Raw genomic sequence first — 14105 nt, 5'->3', positions numbered from 1 at the left:
GAGGAAAGGGGCGTTACTTGAAAGAAGGGACCGGGACCTGGCGGGATTTAGGGACGATGTGGACCCGGAGCGACCTCTGTAATGGATGGGTTGTGCAAGCAACACAGTTTTGGGGTTACCAAAGAACGGAGTATCATAGGGAGTGGTTAGGCTCCATGATGGAGGTGGGTGCAAGGAGCACAGTCTTTGGAGCTGGACCCAGCGGTCTGCGACGACGTGCTCCGCTTACTGCTGAGTGATCTAGTGCAAGTTCCCGCACCTCTCTGAGCCTCCGTTTCCACATCTGTAGATGGGAATAACAATCAAATACGACGCACAAGATTGCTGTGACGATTGAGTTAGAGGAGATGATGCCTGTGCCTCCCTGCCTCCTGATATACTGGCCTGTAGTGAACCTTCAATGAATTGTCATGGAAGCTGTTATTGCCTTTATGTGGGATTTGCGGAGGGCAGGAGGTGTAGCAATGGAATTGAGGCAGCCAGGGCAGAGTTTGGCGGTGATTATAATGGTGGGGATATAGGGTGACCTGAAGGACAGGTGGGCTTCGGGGGCGCTATAGATAAAGCATGGGCTACAGCGATGAGGTAGGAAGAGGCCCTACCATGATAAAGGCAGACTTGGGATGTGACCGCAATGAAGGTGAGTGCTAAGAAGCAGACGGCACGAGAGGAAAGGGGAGTGGAGGCGGTGCCCTCGGGGATGGGGGCGGAGTGGCTGTGGTGACCTGGTTTGGGCGGTGTCTGAGGAGCTGGCTGGCTTTGGATTTCCCCCGGGAGGAGCCGTTTTGCGGCGGGCGGAGCTGCAGACTGGGCAGGGCTTAGCCTGTGCGCTGCTGCTGGCCTCCTTTTCGCCCTCCCACCCGCACTGCAGCCGCCAGCCTGAGCCATGGGCCGCCGAGCCCTCCTGCTCCTGCTTCTGCCTTTTCTGGCGCCCTGGGCCACCAAGGCCCTCCGGCCGGCCTTAAGGGCCCTCGGCAGCCTACACTTGCCAACAAACCCCACATCCCTCCCGGCTGTAGCCAAGAACTATTCGGTTCTCTACTTCCAACAGAAGGTAAGGGGGAGTGGGGGCTTCGCCGTCCCCGGCCCAACTGCCGGGAACCCTCAGAGCCCGGGCAACGGAGCCCACCTCGAAATTCACACCCCTTGATGCCTGGGATCTCTTCGGTCTTTGGCTCATGTCTTCCAGAAGGTGGTCTCAAATCCCAGTTTTGTTTAATTTTTCTCCTCCCATTACCAATAATTTGGTAGTAGTTCTGGCTCCGTACTCTTGATTCAGGCTGTTCTGCAATTGGACACGGCAGTCACTTCAACTCCGCCTGCTCCCATAGGGTGCCCCAATCCGAACTCCCTTGACCTTCCCTCAAATTCAAATTATTAAATGCCAGCTCTGCTACCTAGTCTGCGGTGATAGTCATGCTTTGCCCCAAGGCAGCCCTAAATACAAATTCTAGTATCTTTACCTATTAGATAATATTGGATAGTTATCCATCCTAAAAACCAGCCTCTCATAAGGGGTCAGCTCAGAGCTGATTTTGTAGCCCTATTATTAAGAATTGTTGAAATCCCTATTCCCCATAAGACTGAACGTGTGTAGCCTATGGTTGTAAAAGGAGTTGTAGGAGCTTGTGGTGGGGTTGGGAATTAGCCTTTCTATGGTTTGTAACATGATTTTAGAGCTTTTTAGGCTTGATGCCTTTGTGCTTGGCTGCAGCATGAGGCATTCCCCCACAGGTCTTGATGGAAAAGTACATCCTCTGTGAAATGACGAGGAATCCTTACAGTTCAGCATTTCTGAAAGCCTGTGTAAAAATAGGAAAAGATTTGGAAAGGGTTGGGATTAGAAAGAGTGCAAGGGTCTGAAGCTTGGCTTTAGGAGTCAGGTAGAACCAGATTCTACCCTGCTAGCTCTATGACCTTGGGCAGGTTACAGTACTTCTCTGAGCCTAGTTCCTTGATCTCTTGGGGTTTGTGGTGATGGTTAAGTGAGAGCAGATAACGTGTTCCTAGCAGAGTATCTGGCCTCAAGTAGGCACTCATATAATATGTGGTCATAGACCTACGTGAAATTTTGTTGTTGTTGATTGTATAAAGACAAGGCTCACTATGTTGCCCAGGCTAGTCTTAAACTTGTGGACTCAATAATCCTTCTGCATCAGCCTCCCAAAGTGTTGGGATTACAGGCTTGAGCCACTGAGCCCAGCCCTTATATGAATTTTGAATGGGAATTTGTGGTAGAGGGATGTCATAGACTTCCAGAATAACTTAGAAATAATTTAATTTTTTTTTTTTTATTTTTAAAAATAGAGATGGGGTTTTGCCATGTTGCCTAGGCTGGTCTTGAACTCCTGGGCTCAAGCAATGTCCCAAAGGGCTGGGATTGCAGGCGTGTGCCACTGTGTGCAGCCAGGAAACAATTTTTAACTCAGACATTTGAGTTCAAGTTTATGAGGAAGATAAAACATTTTAATTTTACCAGGGATACCAGGAAATAGTCTTTTTTCTCAGGCAACTCCCTTAAATTAATTCTCTAGGCATAATTCCCTCATTTGTAAATTGGGAGGGTTGGGACAAAGACCAATGTGTTTCACACTTTACTGAGGAAAATTAAGGGCTCTTTGGGGAGCTGTTTCAGAGGGAAAGTGGATGAAGGCTGAAGTGGAGGCCAAATTAGGTGCTCCAATACCCCCCTCTTGGATCTCTTTCAGCTTTTATCTGTTTTATATGCTGGGATTTTATATACAACTATTTGCAGAGCTCAACTGCTAAAGTAAAATGGGGAGAGGACTATTGGAATGGAAGATCTCTAAAATCCCACTGGGATTGATGAAAAAGAGAACTATCAGCAGAAAAGGACAGAGTGAAAGAGTGAAAGGGTGGAAGGGAACAAATTATTTGTTAGTACCTTAGTTCCTACTTTATGTTCCTTTGTTGTAGATTCCTTTCTTGGCCACTACGCTCCTTAGAAATACAATTCAAACACCTTGGCTTGGGAATCCATTGTTCCTTACTATGAAACCCTAGCTGGTCGTTCCAACTTGATATTCTGCCATAATCCCCCATCCCAGCTCCCACTTTTAGCAACCTAACAGACTCAGATGACTTTTACTGTGTCAGAAATTCTGTCTGGAATAACATCCCTCTTCTCCGCTATTTAAACTCATACTTCTATTCCTGCAGAAATGTCACCTCTTCTGTGAATCTGACTTTTTTAAGGCAATTTAGTTGGTCTTTTTTCATCCTGCTCATTTCTATATTGTAGGTGTCCCTCTAGCTAGTTAGTACTCTACAATACCTAGAAGAGCCTATAAAAAAGTATAAAGCACAAAATAGCTGTTGAGAGAGTGAATGCATAATTATCCAAAAAGAACCTAAACAAAGGCTACCATCATTTAATTGTCACAAATCATTTTTTATTTTTCTTTTTATCTTTTACTTTAGTTCTTTATTAATTATTTTTTTCCTCCTTTTTCAAAGCCTTCAAATACTGATTTGGGTAGGAATATTTGATTTCTTTTACCTGAAATAACTGAATTAGGAGACCAGAGAAAGGATAGTACATCACTTGGGCACATCAAGGCTCTGGGTACATGTGTAGTATGTGTGGTATCAGTGTCATAAAGGGCTCTCTGGAATGTGTGGCTTGTGGTTACAGTGTTGCATGCTTATTACCTTGTACCTCCCACCTGAGCCCCTCAGGCTAGAATGTGAGTCCCAAATCACACATTTTAGTGTGTGATATAGTCAAGAGGGAGAATGGGTCCTTGTCAGGCCATCATTTTTCTCAGTGGTAAAATTGGGAGCAATATCTATTATATTGTCAGGGTGTGTGTCTGTGTGTTTCTCTCTCTACAAGAGAGATTTTTATTAAGGAATTGGCTCATCCAATTGTGGAGGCTTAGTAAGTCCAAAATCTTCAGGTAAGGTTGGTAGGCTGGAAACCCAGGGGAGAGTTTGCAGTTTGGATGCACAGGCATTCTGCTGGCAGAATTTCTTCTTGCTTAGGAGAAGTCAGTCTTTTTTTTTTTTTGAGTTGGGGTTTCGCTCTGTTGCCCAGGCTGGGGTGCAGTGGCGAGATCTCGGCTCACTGCAGCCTCTGCCTCCCGGGTTCAAGTAATTCTTCTGCCTTAGCCTCCCAAGTAGCTAGGATTACAGGTGCTTGCCACCATGGCTGGCTAATTTTTGCAGTTTTAAAAATACAGACAGGGTTTTACCATGTTGGCCAGGCTGGTCTTGACCCCCTGACCTCAAGTGATCCACCTGCCTCGGCCTCCCAAAGTCAGGGGAAGTCAAACTTTGTTCTATTAAAGCCTTAAACTGATTAGATAAGGCCCACCCAAATTATGGAGGGTAAAGTCCATTGATTTATAGTCCGCTGATTTAAATATTAATCTCATCCAAAAAATACCTTCACAAAAACATCTAGAATGATGGTTGACCAAATAGCCGGGCACCATGGCCTATAAAGTTGGCATGTAAAATTAATCATCACATCCACCAAGGCTGTTGTCAGATTTCAGTGTGGTAACACATGAAAGCCACATGGATGGTGCATAGAACATGGTAGGAATTTAAACAACTTAATGGAACAAATGCTAGTTCCTTTACAACTCTGTCCTGAAAATTCATTCTCATCCAAATGCATGACAATAGTGGTAAATGCTCTTCTGAAAACTTAGTACCCCCGCCATTCCTATTTAACTGCTGATCATTGTTTCTGTTAGAAGTCTGTGTTTTGGCCCAGCATTGAGCTCATGGTCACTGGCTCCTGCAGCTCCTTCCTCATCTGCTATGAGGGAATCACATCAGTGGGCTAAGCTATTTAAATTTACACACGTCCTTTATAGTTCTGCTTTCAATTCCTGTTCTAGGTTCCCCTTTCCCACTTTTGTCACAGTGGCCCTGATGTCTGGTAAAATGTTATGTCTAGCTATGTTAGGCACCTTGGAAGGCCATGTTGATAAAGATCTTGTTCCTCCTTCTTTAAATTTTTCTTCCCGTTTCTCCTCTTCGTATCTGTTCATCTACTGATGGCCTTCCCCTTAGGCCTGGAGTATCCTGTCAGAAATATTATGTGAATTCAGAACCGATTTATGTGTTTGGTGATACAGAATCAGTTTTAGAAGGGGCCTTGGTGATCATGTAGCCTCCCCCTTAGATATGATGGATTGACCTTGATCTAAATTATAGAGCGTCAGAAACTTGATAGAGCTTGAATAGGAGGGTGGTTCAAAGCACAACTTTTAGTGTTGGGTGTGGTGGCTCACCCCTGAAATCCTAGCATTTTGAGAGGCTGGGAGGATCACATGAGGCCAGGAGCTAGCGACCAGGTTGGGCAACATAGTGAGACCCTATCTCTACAAAAAAATAAACAACAACAACAAAACCCAAAGCATATCACTTAGAGGCAAACAGGTTTGAGAACAAGTTCTGTTTCTGCCACTACCTGAGTAAGTTACTCAGAGGCAGCTCCTATTTTCATAATCAGCAAAATGGAGATAATTATATTACCTATCCCGTAAGTTTGTTGTAAAAAGAGGTGGTATGTGTAAAGTGCTTATTTAGCACAGTGCATAACACTTAGTAAACTATAAATGATAAACATTTTTATCTTGCCGTTTCCTAATGTACATGGTTTTAATTAACCCCTTCACTTTTTTAAATCAATAGGATTAAAATAACCAATATTTTAACAGACTTGTGGCCTAGGAATTAACCTTTTTTCTTGCGTGAAATCATTCTTTTCACACAAAATTCTGTACATAAAAAGAAGCATATGAAACTATTTCTATCTTTCTTTCTATGCTATTTTAAGTGTTGATAAAGTGTTAGGGGGAAATGTGGTAATGAATTTACCCTTTTAGGTTTTTGGAAGTAGCTTCTTCTCTTGATAATAATAGTAAATCTAACACTGTCTTTCTGATAGCTGAGTTTTAAATTTCTTACTAACTAATGCTAAAATCTAAGTTCAGTAAAAATTAACTTTAAGTTTTTCACTGTCTTGTTTATATTCCTCTGTCAGCACATTGCAGGGACTTTGTGCTTTAGAGAATTTAGACTTTTAAAACATTTTCAAAGTTTGGGTTCTAGGATCAACCCTGCCAGTAATTCACATCATACTCTTGGGCAAGTTGCTTAACCCTCTAGATCTCATTGTACTAATTTGTAAGATAAATGGATTGGATCTGCTAATCTCTGATATACCTAGTATTCTGTTCACTGAGTGCCTCCTGTTTATTGGGCACTTCCTTAGGAGCAGTGGCAATGCGGGTACAAGTTTTGTTTTTTGCCAGAACATTAATTGTCTTTGGTGAATTGGACCTAAACAACTTTACTATCTTGACTTTGAATAGGACACAGACCCATAACATATAAAGTGTTTTTAAATTAAAAAGTAAGTCACCTCTTCAATTGCTACAATATTTATAACATTGCGTAGTTGATCTGTTTTATAATATAATAGAACATTGTGTTTATGATTTTGAAGTTTGCTTGGTTGCGGGTCTATTGGAGAAGAAAGGAGCATCATAGGTAAGGAGAACACCTTGATGGTAGATCTTGGTTGTCTTCGTTCCTAGTGCCTTGGATGGTACTTCTTTCTACTTTTTTTATGTGGTTCTGACAGAATATGGTACTTCTTAATAAAGATATTATGAATTGAAAAAATTGACTGTAAATTAAAATGAATAAGGAGTAAGAGATGAAAGTAAAATGACATATGTAGTGTAAATGTGTCTAATGCATTATTAATGATAATAATTTACTACAATTTATTGAAAGCTTCAAATACCCTAAATATTATCCTAAGTACTTAATAGACATTCACTTATTTAATCCCTATTACTGTTCTGTGAGGTAGATGCTATTATTCCATTTTGTAGGCAAGAGAACTATCCTTTTTGTTTATTTGTTTTTAGACAGGATCTTGCTCTGTCACTCAGGGTGGAGTGCAGCCATGCGATCATAGCTCACTACAGCCTTGAACCTCTGGGCTCAAGTGATTCTTCCACCTCAGCATCCTGGGTAGCTGGGACTACAGGTGTACACTGCAATGCCTGGCTAATTTTTGAATCTTTTTGTAGAGATGGGATCTCGTTATGTTGCCCAGGCTGGTCTTGAACTCTTGTTCTCAAGCTGTCTTCCTAGCTTGGTGTCCCAAAGTGCTAGGATTACAGGCATGTGCCATCAAACTCGGTGAGCAAGAGAACTATCATATAGAGAGGTTAAATTATTTTACTGAGCTATACTGCTTATCTGTACCATTTTGTTTTTCTGAAATTAAACTCTGATGAATTTCTAGTTCTGAAATGAATGTCATTACCTTGCTTGCATTATCCAGGATAGGTTAGGTTTTGCTGCTATAGTAAAATGTATGAATTTCGGTCACTTAACCTAACAAAGTATATGACCCTTACTGTCATAAACTTCCAATTGAATGAGCAGGGGGCTGTGCTCCTGCTTTCACTCAGGGACTAAGTGGTTGTTCGGGGTTTCCTTTTTAGCATATGCTTTCATGAACACTTAACAGTGGAAAAAGAACATGGAAGATCTCATATAAATCCTCCAAAATGGAAATTAAATTACTTATGTCACTTCTCACAATTCCTTGGCTAGAACTGGTTAAATGGCTGTACCCAATCACAGGATAAGGAGACAAAAAGTCTTGGCTTTGTAGTGCCTAGACAGACAGGACTAATGACTACCATACTCAATCAGTCACTTACCCACCCACCTACTCACCCACCTACCTACCTACTCAGTGCTGATCCGGTATCTTTTATGTGTCAGGCACTGGGCTAGGTCCTGGCCAGGCAGAGATGACTATATCCTGAAGGAGCTCAAATTGTACCTGTTGACCATTCCAATTGCATATACTCCAACTTATATCTAGCACTGAAGATTTTGTAATGTCTTGGCATTCATCTGACTCCAACACACAGATTGCTTCAAGAAATAGCCCTGAAGTGAGGTGAATTTTTAAAATGTTTTCTTGCTTAACTTGTCATCATTATAATAGTTTACTGACCTGTTGTGTATACACATTAAAGCACATGATAAAAAGGAACTTATTTATTAATACCATCATTCAGTAATTAAAAATAATTATTTTGCCTATCTTTATTATAATAAAAGAAACAAAATTGATTTAGAGATTTTTGTAATCTTAAGTGTGCTTTGGTAAGTGTGCCGATCCAGTGTCTTTTATATGTCAGGCACTGGGCTAGGTCCTGGCCAGGCAGAGATGATTATATCCTGAAGGAGCTCAAATTGTACTTGTTGACCATTCCAATTGCATATACTCAAACTTATATCTAGCACTGAAAATTTTGGTAAGTGTTGAGTAATTGTTAATTAAAAAGAATAATTCTATGTTGAAAATTTTTATTATGTATTTAAAATCTGTTTAAAAATACGTATGTAATTGGATAATTTATAATTTTGTAAAAATATTTTTTCTTTCTGGTTCATAATTTAAAAAATCCTAGGTATTGTTTATGAGAAGCGAATGAATGAACATTTATTGATTATCTACTCTGAGCTCAATATTATGCTAAACTCTTTTACATCTTTTTAAAATTATTATTAATATGATCACTTTTTGAAATAGATGGTTTAATTGAAGCTCATAGAGGTTAAGTGTCTTAATCAAGCTATTAAACGACAATATTGTGAGTCACGTTTTTATCTGTTTCTTTCAAGATCTATGATCTTCATTGACATCATGATGCCTCTGTAATCTAAGCAGTAGTAACAAAACTGATGTCTCTGTGTCCACTTATTAGTTCATATTCAGCCTTTACAGCAATCCTGTGAGGTACATATCCTTACAGAAATATCAAAGGAAGAAACACCCAAAAATATCCCATTTGTAAATATCCTGGTTTTTCAGTCCCAAACTGTAAATAACTTGTAGTATGTCTGTAAAATGGAATATTGTTAGCCCAAAAAATTATGGTCTTAAAGTATTTTGACAATGTGATAAAATGTTTATGCATTAATAATAAATGAAAAAAGCAAAACAGAAAATGAATGTTCAATTTGTGTCTAAATTCATTTACCAAATTTTTTATTAGGTGCCTACTATATTCGAGGCATTGGGGAAAGAGCATTCTAGGCATGGGGAAAAACATTCTAGGCACAGGAAATGTCTAGGCAGGGAAGATCAAGTGCAAAAACCTTGAGGTAGGTGTGCGCCCAGTGGGAGGAACTGTAGGGAGGACGGTATGTCTGGAGGGACATGCTCAAGGGAGAAAGTAATAGAGGAGCACAGAAAGGAGGTTCAGGGAGCCAGATAATGCAAGGACATCTGGGCCATTGTAAGGAATTTGGCCACAAATCAAAATGAGATGAGAAGCCTTTGGAGCTTTAGGGGCAGAAGAATGACATACTCTGATTAATAAGTCTTAAGAAACACTTTGGCTATTGTGTTGAGAATAGACTATGGAGGAGAAAGGGGGAAAACAGGAAGACCAGGTTGTTGCAAAAGTTCAGATAAGAGACGATGGTGGTTTGGATTAGTGTGGTAGCGGTGGAGGCTGAGAAGTGCTCAGATTCTAGATATTTTTGAAGGTGTAGCTGAGGTGTAGTTGATGAAGTAGATGTAGGGTGTGAGATAAAGAGTCGAAGATGACTCCAAGGTTTTTGGCCTGAGCAGTTAGAAGGTTGGAGTTGTCATTTACTTAGATAGAGAAGGCTGCAGAAGGAGTAGGTTTGGGGAAGCAAGGAGAAGAGGAACTTGGTTTCAGAAATGATATTGAATCAAGAATTTAGAAAAAAGGTGGGGCAAGTAATACAAATTTGAAGCTGTCAGTATACAGATGATATGTAAAACCATGAGATTGAAGAGAGCAACAAAGGAATTAGTGAAGATGGCCTTTTCTTTTAAAGGTGATCTTCTCAACACTGCATATTTAGAAGTCAGGGAAATGGGGAACCAGTTAACGAGACTGAGAAGGAACAGTTGGAGGGGGAAAACCAGGAGGCTATGATACACTGATTACTTAATGAAGAAAGCATTTCAATAAGAAGGTAACCAATAGCGCCTAAATAAATGACTGGGAATTGGCCACTTGATTTAGCAATGTGAAGGTTATGGTGACCTTGACAGCAATTTCCTTGGAGGTTGGGTGGAGGCGAAAGCCTCACTGGAGTGCATGCAATAGAGAGTGGGAGAAGCTGTATTGAGACCACGGGAATTTTGCCGCGAAGGGGAGCAGAAATATGGTGTGGTAGGTGGAGGGGAAGAGGGTTCCCATTTTTAAGATGGGAGAAATAATGGAATGTATGCTAAGGGAAATGAGCCGAGAGAGTGAGAAAGTGATGGAACAAGAAAGAAATAGAATTGCTAGTGGGAGATCTTAGGCAAGAGGAAATGGGATCTAGTTGAAAAAACAAGAGCATGAACAGTTTGACCGTAATCAAACTGGGTGAGGCACATCATATATGCACAGATGAAGGTAAGAAAGTGGTATGGTAGTGAGAGCTTGTGTGCTGTTTTTCAGAATGCTTCTCTTTTCCTAGTGAAATAAGATGGAAGATCATCAGCCGGGAATGAGAAAGGGAGAGAACAAAAATGCTCCTCTAGCAGAGAAGGAAAGTAAATGCACTAGGGACATACGGTTTGATTGCAGGGCAGCTTTTGTAACTTTGTAAGGCCATTTGATGTAACTGTCATGTAAGTTAGTAAGGCCATTTGATGTGGCTGTATGTTTCTCTAGCTACATTCAGTTTCTTGGATATGGTTGTGGAGTTCGTGAATTTCACTTTTTGCCAAGTGGAGAACAAGGTGAGAGAGGCCTGGATAGTGAGAATTGCATGCAAGGGAGTGATTAAAGCCCCTTGTTGCAGCCCCTGTTACTGCCTCCCCTGACAACTAGAATAGTAAACCAGTTGGTCCTCCTAGCTTCCTGCAGTTCCCCCTCCAGTACAGCTCCCATGGGTTGTCACATAAATCACCTCTCCCCAGTTGAATCACTGTTCTGTTCACAAACTGCAACAACTCTTTATTGTTTGCTTTATTAAGAACAAAATCCTGTAGCATTTAAGGCCTTTCAATCTACGGCCCTAACTGCCTTTCCATTTTGCTAATCTATTCACCACATATGCCCATTTCTTTCCTGTCTATGAGTTAATCCACATTGTTCCCTTTGCCTGGAATCTCTCTCTCCCATGGGTCTTACCCTTTTATCAACACCATTCCATTTTTTAACCCCTGCCTCTAACACTGCCTCCTTCAGGAGCTGTTTTTTCTTTTCTTCTGCTTCTGCTGCTCCTGCTGCTGCGTGGTCTTTGGCTGCTTCTGCAGCTTCCTCTGCTGCTTCTGCCTCTGCCTCCTCCAGGAGCTGGTGTCATTCTCCTCCTCCTCCTCCTCCTTCTTCTCACTTCCTCTTCTTTCTTTCTCTTCCTCCCCATCCTTCCTCCTTCCCTCCTCCTCCTCTTTCTTCTTCCTCTTTTTTTTTTTTTTTTTTTTTTTTTTTGAGACAGTGTCTTGCTCTGTCACCCAGGCTGCAGTGCAGTGGTGTGATCATAGCTCATTGCAGACTTGGCCTGAAACTCCTGGGCTCAGGTGAACCTCCTGCCTCAGGCTCTTGAGTCGCTGAGACTAAAGGCATGTGCCACCATGCCTGGCTATTTTTTTTTTTTTTAAAGAAATGGGGTCTTGCTATGTTGCCCCGGCTGGTCTTGAACTTCTGGCCTCAAGTGATCTTTCCACCTCTACCTCACAAAGTGTTGGGATTACAGGTGGGAGCCACTGCATCCAGCCCGTTTTTAAATCTCCTGGACAGTGTGTGATTGGTCAAATCTTTTTTAATACTTTTATGGCACATGTCTTGTTCTAGCCTTGTGTTATATATAATCTTTTATACTCCTCTCTTATTGTACATTTAAAGCAGGAATCCTGTTTTGTAAACATCCATACTTCTCCATAGCACATGTGACATTGTTTTTCCTAAAGTATTGTTTTCACAAATCTGATGAATCTCTATCTTTCCCCCTCCTTCTCTCCCATTTTTCTACGCACTGAGGTAAGGAAGGTATGTGTATATGGAGGAGGGGAAGGGTAAGGAAACTTGAATCCTAGCTGTCTCACATCCTTTGGAGAGCACGATAGAATGTCAGTAAAGACAGACCTACCTGTTTTAATTTTCTTATTTTGGTGGTCTGGAAGCTGTGGCTAGAAGTTTGTGCTTTTCCTTCTTCCAACATATATACAGAGAAAGGATTAAGGGAGGGAATGCTGCCTATCTTGCTTTTTCTTTGTTTTGTGTATGGGTGAGGGCTGGGATGAAGAATGAACACAATGAGAAAAATGTTCCTTACAGGCCACTTTTGTGGTAATTGTGTACCACCTGTATTTATTATTAGAGTGTTACAGTAAGCTTTTTATGATTTCGGTTTTTCATTTGCAAATGGAAGCCACTTAACTGTGTATATTTGTAAATCCTTACTTTCTGTGGCATACATGTTAGTTCAGGTTGCCCTGTGGTGCTGCGGCTGGAGAGAAGCAGCAGCTGTGTCTCTGTCAAGCCCACGATGCTATCTTCCCTGCTGCTCATGTTGTGCAGATTGCCCATATGGGTTAGGAGAAAACAGATTTGTTAAAGGCAGATTTCCTTGGAAGCTTTCTCTGAGCAGCCCTGCAATTTGGTTGTATGATATGTATGGGCAGAAAGGTGCAATACTTTTTCTCACCCATCATAAGGGTCGTGGTCAACATTCCTATAATAAAATATAGGTTAACAAGAGAAAAGCATAACAGGTTTATTTAAGCACAGTTTTATGTGACATGGGAGTCTTCAGAAATGAAGACCCAAAAAACTCAGGGAAAAATCTTCATTTTTAGGCTTATGTTTGATGAAGAATGGACAGTCCTGTAGAAATGTGATGGAACAAAAAGGGAATGATCCTAGTGGTAATAGTCTGAATGGGGAAACTCAGCAAGGTCTATCTGTTCTGATTCTTCTTGGTCTCTCTGTGTGGCATTCTTTCTCCCTGGATGTAGTGTCAGACCCCTTTTGGAATGAAGGTCTTAAGATCAACTATGAGACAAGGTAGGTCAGATAATTTCTTTTTAGCCAGCTCCTACAAAGAAAGGAAGGGGAAGGTTAAATTTAATATTTCTAGACTTCATGACTGGCTTTCGGGAAGAAGGGTCCTAGTTTCTATTACCTGCCTTGGTGGAGAAAGAGGAGCAGGAGAGAGAAAGACAGAAGAGGGCCAGAAGAAGACTGCTTCTGAGACTCTTCCAGTGTTCTTCAGTTCAAAGTACTCCCAAGGAACAATACTTTGATAACAATGAAGTATCACCCTATGATAGTTGACATAATATCAATACTTTGGGGTATTGTTTTCTGACCCCCAACAGATAACAATGAAGTATTACTCTATGATAGTCGATATAACAGTTACACAGTAAAACAGCACAGTCATACATTCATTTAAAAATATTTGTTGAACTCTTCCTTTGTGCCATACTCCGAGTTAATAGCTAGGGATAAAGGGAAAGCAAACATAGGCCTCATGCAGCTTACAGTTTACTGAGAAAGAAGATAGTCATAAGTAATTATAAGTGTGATGTATGCTTTAAGGAAGTATGAGATGTCTATAATGAGGTCCTGAGTCTGGAGTATTAAGGAATCCTGTAGATGGCAATGATGTTAAAGGAGAGACCAGAAAGATGATTAGGAGTGAACTAGAAGAAGGGAGATGATAAAGATTTCTGTCAAGGTAGAAGGTATATCATGTACAAGATCCTAAGGTAGGAAAGACCAGGCTATGTTGGAGGAACTGAAAAGAGATCGGTAAGACCGAGATGGGGGCATCAAAGATGATGGCCTTGGAGGTGCGCTTCCAACACTGTGAGATCAATATTGTCATTATTTCCATTTACATACACACGGTGTGGATATTCCTTCTCTGCAGCTTTCATTGACTTTAAGAACGTAGCTTGGTGTTGAGATGGTATGGGATAGAACACAGTTGATCAGAGTATGGTTGTTTTGTATTCATCTTGTGATGGCACTGAATAAATGCACATTTATCTTTTACCCTGTAGGGAATTACTACAATTTTATAGAGGAAAAAGGGCTCAGAGGCTGAAGTGA

The 14105-nt window shown here is 41.1% G+C and overlaps 1 protein-coding gene across 1 annotated transcript in view; it reads left to right on the top strand.

Moving 5' to 3' along the window:
* Window positions 1-422: 422 nt before the first annotated feature.
* The window catches only part of PRCP (prolylcarboxypeptidase), an 81552-nt gene continuing 67869 nt past the window's right edge, over window positions 423-14105 (top strand). The window contains exon 1 of the mRNA XM_008020302.3: window positions 423-1054. Within this exon, the coding sequence (XP_008018493.2) occupies window positions 887-1054 (168 nt within the window). The 5' untranslated portion in view covers window positions 423-886. The remainder of the gene's footprint in view (window positions 1055-14105) is intronic.

This window comes from Chlorocebus sabaeus, chromosome 1 (assembly GCF_047675955.1).
Source record: "Chlorocebus sabaeus isolate Y175 chromosome 1, mChlSab1.0.hap1, whole genome shotgun sequence".
Lineage (NCBI taxonomy): Eukaryota > Metazoa > Chordata > Mammalia > Primates > Cercopithecidae > Chlorocebus > Chlorocebus sabaeus.
Note: the sequence above shows the minus strand (reverse complement) of the source record. Positions and strands in the feature narration are given on the sequence as shown.